Source organism: Chaetura pelagica, unplaced genomic scaffold (assembly GCF_000747805.2).
Source record: "Chaetura pelagica isolate M959 unplaced genomic scaffold, ChaPel_1.0 scaffold70, whole genome shotgun sequence".
NCBI lineage: Eukaryota > Metazoa > Chordata > Aves > Apodiformes > Apodidae > Chaetura > Chaetura pelagica.
Genome location: NW_009952265.1, coordinates 1,187,566 through 1,194,491, shown reverse-complemented (window position 1 = coordinate 1,194,491; position 6,926 = coordinate 1,187,566). Strand labels below are relative to the sequence as shown.

General features: G+C 38.3%; 1 protein-coding gene across 1 annotated transcript; it reads right to left on the bottom strand.

The window, feature by feature from the left end:
* Positions 1 to 82: 82 nt before the first annotated feature.
* ERH (enhancer of rudimentary homolog (Drosophila)) lies at positions 83 to 4,414 on the bottom strand. Its single transcript, XM_010007674.1, has 3 exons — positions 4,328 to 4,414; positions 3,088 to 3,208; positions 83 to 605 (listed from the first exon to the last, which is right to left on the bottom strand). The coding sequence occupies exons 1-3, from the start codon at positions 4,332 to 4,334 to the stop codon at positions 503 to 505; spliced, it is 231 nt and encodes a 76-aa protein (XP_010005976.1). The 5' UTR covers positions 4,335 to 4,414; the 3' UTR covers positions 83 to 502.
* Between the last annotated feature and the right edge of the window lie 2,512 nt (positions 4,415 to 6,926).

The window sequence follows — 6,926 nt, the reverse complement described above, 5'->3', positions numbered from 1 at the left end:
TTTCAAGCCCCATTCTTTGGCAAACAGGCAAGAAAGATGTAAATGTGTTGTTTGACAGAAAACACAAAAGTCAGCACTCAAGTTTAACTAAAGGGTAAATTTTTTTTTATTCCCCGTTAAGACCGCCTCAAGGACATAACTAAATGTTGGAAACCCCACAGAAGGGCACATCCAGTGAATGTGGTGAAGTACAAAGTAAACAGCCCCAGGGGTTCAAATCGGGTAGGACCGTTGGCTAAGCAAAACAAATTGGAAAAAACAAATTAAGGAAAAAAAACAAATTAAAACTCTGCTGAAGATGTTGCACTTTCTTTTCCATTTACACTGAAAAAAAAATCGAATTTGACTAAATCCTTGCTCCTCTAACAATACATTCAGTCCTGGCTAAAGAGTTTAACAGGATGGTAACAGGATGACTATAATACAAAACGTTCACTACTACACTCTGTACACACCTGTTGTTCAAGCCCTCCCCCAAGCCCATGTAATGATGGTGCCCCCATTATTTGCTTGCTTGCTGGGCCTGCCTGCGGAGGAGGACGTAGATCTTCTCCTTTATCCAGTCTTTATTGTACGGCTGGTATGTCTGAGTATCAGCACGGTAACTAGAGAGAAACAAACAATAATGTAGTATCAGTTTGTCCTCCAGTACATCCACCAGAAGAACTTCACAAACAATTAGTGTCCTCAAGGGTATGAGGCAGAAAGTTGCGCACAGAGCACAAGTAATATCAGAAGTGGATGGGGATTGCCACTTAAAGAGATTTATCCTGTTCCCTGAAAACCAGTCAGTCAGCACATCAGTAGGAACCTGACATAAACCTAGATGCTCCAAGGACTATTGAGTGATTGGATCACAGTATGTTCACAGTTTAATTCATTAATACAAAATTACTTATGGGAGACAATGAACAGAGCAGCTTAATATTCTGGAGCTCAGAATGAGGGAGAATGTTTCCTAGTGGAACTAGTCTAATTTGTCTGGTAAGCCAAATGCTGCTTCTACACTAATTCAAGCAAGTGTTCATGTGAGGTTTCAAACGTTCCACTTCTGTTGATAGATTTTTTAGGAAATGAACAAAAGCACAATTTTCCAGAAGCAAAGGTAAACTCAGAGATAGATGACATTAGGATTCTTGCCAGTGGGCAGTGACAGCAAGCTTGCAGCTACCAAGAAGGGACACTTCATAGAAAACAAACTGAAAACAAGAGCCCACTGACTCATTTTCTTCACTACTTGGGGATAGTTGATAGAAGTAGCTCATTGGCAAGATTTCTTGCCAGAGCCAGAGAAGCCAGCTACTCAAGGCACTGCTGAATTGAAGCACAGTTGGACCAAAAACGGAAGGCAAACTGCATGAAGCTATCTGTGTAGATTCATGCCTTCCTTTCCCCTTTAAAGTTCTTTTATGAAGATGGAACTTTCAGTGAATGAGTCAAGAACTACTAGTCAGTCTTTAAATCTCAAAATCTCGGTACACATATTTCTAATCACATAAAGGTGAGATGGTCATTGGTAAGAAGCTAAGTAAAAATCCAGAGTTAACTCAAACAAGAATATTTTACAGTTCATACCTAAGGAAAAAAACCCTAAGAATACTGTCTCTAATGAGACCCCTGTTACTTAAAGCCCAGCATGACTGGTCTTTATATTAGTTTTAGGAACATCAGTGATTTCTGCCCCTGCCCCAATCCATTCATGATGGTTCAGAGGGAGATCACATTGTAAGTAATTTAGGAATTTTCATGAACACAAAACACGTCTGGTACACTGCGTGCTACATGTGCCATCTGGTGGAAAACTGTAAGCTGAAGCAGAACTTGGCACAATGTTCAGTTTACAAGAAAGGCACAGGACTGTACTAGAAAATAGTTGCTACTTCCTACAGCAAGCCCATTAGATAAACTAAAATGAAGTCAGTCTTTCCAATTGCATCTGTCCAGAATGATGACACCTACAGATCAAACATGGCAGAATGTCTAGGAATAAGGTAACTGCAGAAACTGTAATCCTGGCTTACTCACGCTGTTGAGAATTTTGGTAAATGGTATTTGTAATAAGTCATTATCTGTAACATAGATTCTGTAGGCACATTAGAATGCAAGGGAAAGCAACCTGATGCTCAGTGTTTTTAAAGTAGGTTTTTATTTTAAACTGGAATTAACTGGCAAAGGTTGTTCACTGTGCAGTTGTACAAGGACTTGTACTGGGATTTCAGACAGAGAAGTAGAGCTGCAGGAATGTCCATGCCAGATACTGACTTTTAAAGTTTCTGGAATTTTGAGCTCAGAAAGCCAAAATAGTGTTAGATATGAGATTTGTATCTTTATTCCTACAGAATTTCTGCAAAGTTGATGCCTTGTCAAATCAAACCAAATTTATGGTATTGAAAGTAGTCATGATCTGGACTAAGTGATTCAGTTACAATGTTATGTTCTTCATAGTGAAATTTAACATTTGATTTCACAGCGCAACCAGAATTGAGAGCAGACAAGACCACCTGAGCTTTGCCACAGCTTTAACACACAGATGAGAACCGAAGAGAATGTATTGACAAGAACACTCAAACAATCAGATAGGTCTCTCTGGAGGATTGATTAGTTCCTCAGTCACTTCATTATGATTTCCAGAAACTTCCACCTTGCTGTATCTTGATCAAAATAAACAATCAGCTGCAATGTGCTTCTATATACCTCTAGTACAGCCCTCAGCTGAATAAACTCCTGGAATCATTCTGCCTCCTTAACAACTGGACAAGGGTAGAGACAGCCCCGATGTAAAGATTCTAGCATTAATAATATATGTAGCTGTATTGAACTGTGGGGCTGCAGCATTTGAAATGCTGGGGGCCTCAATGTGACTAATATCCAAGTGGAACTGTCAGTTTCTAAGCTTTCATTAGAAATACTTTATTCCTATGCAGTTAATTAAAGTGGGGAATATGGCATGCCTGCTGCCTTACTAACATGCTTATTGAAAGGAAACCCCAGAATATTACCAGATTTCACATAAAACATGTAAGAGTTTACATGGAAGACTTGCAAGTTCTCTACATCACTGTAATGGCCTAGTACAACTGAACTTACACAAGACAGCTGAGGTCTGCCAAGTCATCAATGAAGTCAAACAACTGGCTGATATCATATGTAATGGATGGACTGTTGGGATTCATTCTCTTCAGATGCTCTTCATACATTTTACAGACTCCTACAGAGAAAAAAATATTACCAATGCAATATTAAAAAAAAACAGCAACTGCATTTGCTGAAACTTCTTCAGCTATGGAACCACAGGTATGAGGAAAATGTAGAAATTACTACCATGAAAACAGATGTAAACTTCTTACTCAGATTTTGCAGAGTTGCAATGCTTCTACTCTAGCTATTTGCACTGAAACATTGTACTATAATACAGGGAAAAATGCATGGACAGAAGCACCAAGAAGGAAAAGTTTTATTCTGTCAAAGATGGAACTTTCCAAGCAGTGAGCTCCAACCAGAACCTTCTAATAATTTGAAGGCAGCAATTGCAACATATATCCCTACTGTACAAGCACCTGAGAAAGAGAACTAATGTCAAACAAAGCTACTCAATTCTCAGAAGGTAAATAATTCTTGATGAGAGTCAAACAGGGCTACTGAGGTAAGAGTGGCATCACAAGACTGTATATTAATTTAAAACAGTTTTATTTAAACTAGTCCATAAATAATTCAGATAAGTTTGTGAAGAATATAGTATTAAAATATGCTTTTGTTTGCCATGCAAAACTTCCTGGAAGTAGAACCTTTAATGTTAAGTTCCACATTTAAATCATACAGTTGTAGTAGTTCAACCTTCTTTCCAAGTTCACCATCTCTTGAAGTCATGCAGAATTTCTCTGGCACACAAGCCACAAGGCTGCAAATTATGTATCAAATGCAGAAATACTTTCATTTTAGGTATTATTTCTAGCAGTGATCTTTTCTTAACATGGCTAGCACAAAAACTGGTGAGAGAGTTTGGCTCTGGTCCTGCAATGATCCTGCATTCAGACAAGTCTGCTGCATGGCTGCAGCAAGAATATTGCCTCCTCTAAGGAGCTGAATGTAGTTCAATCTAGTTAAATCACAAAGAGAGATTTAATATAAAAAGTAAGTTTCAGAAACAAAGAATAGCAATTTTTAGTTTGCTAAAACATCATAAATGAAAAGCATAAGACATTTTTGGATTTTACTGTGATGTACCCTAGGAAAACATCAACAGAAACTGCTTCTAGCTGAACATGTCTGGGAATATGTAAAAAATGGGGTTTTGACAGCAGTTTTTGCCTACCACATCTGCACCCACCTTCCATGCACTCATTCACTGATTCATAATCAGCGTATGTTCTGCCTTCTGGCCTCTTGGTAGGCTGGACAAGTAGAATTGTGTGAGACTGGAAAACAAAACCCAAGAAAACAGGTTACTTGCAAAATCTGCATCATTTTTTGTTTGCATTAAGTTATTTATCTGAATTAAGCACTATTAAACGCTGAACTAACAATCAAGGACACACATACTTTTCAATTAGCACTTACTGCTCATGTAAAATGTGCTAATAATTTTAGTTTCCAGTAAGTCCTATGAATAAATACTTATTCAAGTTTAAACCATGGAAAATCACCAGTGAAGCAGCTAGTGTTAAAAAAAAAACAGCCCATAAATAGTATTTTCTATTTCAACAGAAAGGCAAAGCAACGAAGTCAACATACAAAAGCTATGCCATTAGGGCATTTCTTTATTTTATTCCAAAAGCAAGCTGTTAGTATGATTTTAAATACCCCAGATAAAGAGCAAGGAGGGGCTATGTCAGTCTTGCCTTAAAAAAATTTAACACAAATAGTTACTTGGTCTTATTGACTCCACTTCAAAGGAATACAAATTATACAACAAATCCACACTTGGTATTCAATATTATTTCCTGCAAAACAGATGTGCTGATGTTTCACACTTCAGTGAGTCTACTGAAACACTAATTATGGCACAGATAACTGTTCCAAATGTCAGTCTGTAAGCTTGATCTTCTGCAGGAAAGACTGAGATAATTGCACAGTCTGTTGCTTGGATTATTTCTATAATATTTTTCACTTAGCTACAGCAAGTAATTTCAGCAAAGAACAAGTAAGATTTTTGGAGTGTACACACTCTGTGATCTAATTAACAGGTTGCACAGCACAGAAAGTTTGCAAGCATGCCATAAAACACCATTTTCAGTGCTGCTAATTGGATCCAACATTTTTTATGCTAATATATGAGGTGAGCATGGAACATGTAATATTCATGGAGCTAACTGCAGAGTAAGACACACTGGAAATAAATATCAAAGTATAGTATTGGGCCAATCTATAGAAAAATCCTGACCCTTGGACATATCACTGAAGAGATCACTTCAGCGTTCAAATGCAGCAACAGAAAAGAAGAATGGCAAACACAAGGATGTACAAGGAACATACAAGTGAATAGTGCAAAGGTTTGTACCATGATTGATAGTGTTGCTGTGCCTGGAATACAGTTTTTAGTTCTTTGAATTCTGTCTCAAATAACATGAATATTCAAAGAAGCCCAGGGAAAAGTTACACAGAGAAACAGAAGCAGTAAGACTTTTCCCAATCAGAATTGTAAAAAGAGGGGAATTCAGAGCTACATGCTGTAACAAAAATCATACAAAGAGAACTTGGCCATTTAAGTCCACTTGCATGTGTGCCAGAGGATCCTAGATGTGAAAGGAATTCCCCAAGGAGGGCTGGTATCTAGCTCTTCCCAAGCACATTGTGCTTGAACAGGCATGTCCTGCCAGGGGAGTCCAGATGACTCTGCCAGGCTTTTATTACCAAGTACTTTTTGCAGCACTATCATTGTTATTGATCGGCCACTGATGACAAGCCTTGGTTCCAGGACTTGCAATTCCAATTTCCTTAGAGCATCTGACTAAGGTTCCCTTATTAATACCCAGGGACGAGCTGCATCAGCCAGTTCAACTAGGGTGTTCTGAAAAGAGCTGTGTGATTTTAGCATCAGTGTCTTGCAACTGCATTTGTGGGGTCTGACTAGATACTCGTCCTTCCCTCTTCAACTCAACTAAGTATTTTAACAAAATTGGGTTTCTTTGACAAAACCTAAGAGAGCACAGATAGAACAGAACTGAGCAGGAGTTACAGAACTGTAACGTAACTGAGTGAATTCTGTACAAGAACTTGAAGGTAGAAATTGTTTGGGTTTCGGTTTCTGACTTTAAACTGTTTATCACTTCAGACACTTTACAACATCCCTATCAGATACTGGCCTGGAACTTATTAAAATTCATGCCATTGGGACCACCTGTATTGCAGCAATAATGCGTGACATCTCAAATGTTTCCTTGGGAACTTGCCGTTACTTTACCTTAAGAGGAGGAAGGGGGAAATAGTTGCTTGATTTGATAAAATTGCTCCTCCCTTCCTACCACAGAAGAGCACAAAACTGACAAGTATAGAAACCTGAGAGAAATTTCCTCCAGCTATTACCTGCCCCACTGACTGTATGCCTAGGTGACAGGGCACAAATCAGTGTGATTAGTAACTATTATGTGTTTCTGTATGTGTCTTATTGTTAAAAAAAAAGAGAACCAAAACCAGGGAAGATCCATAAGCCTTCATGCATCAGGGCAAGTTTAACTGGAAAAGCCCAATATGGACTCTAATTATGATGCATATGTTGGATTTCCTTGCATTTTCTTTTAAAGCACAGCTGTACTGGCTGTACTGCACTTCAGAAAGCCTTCCAGTTATTGACACAACCTTGTAAAAATGGTTAAGGCAGGGCTGGCAGCCAAACTATCAGGGCTAAGGAGCCAGGCAGCATCTGCCCAAAGCAGATTCTAACAATTGTAGTCTATTTATAGACACTGAAGTAAAAAAAAAAAAAAAAT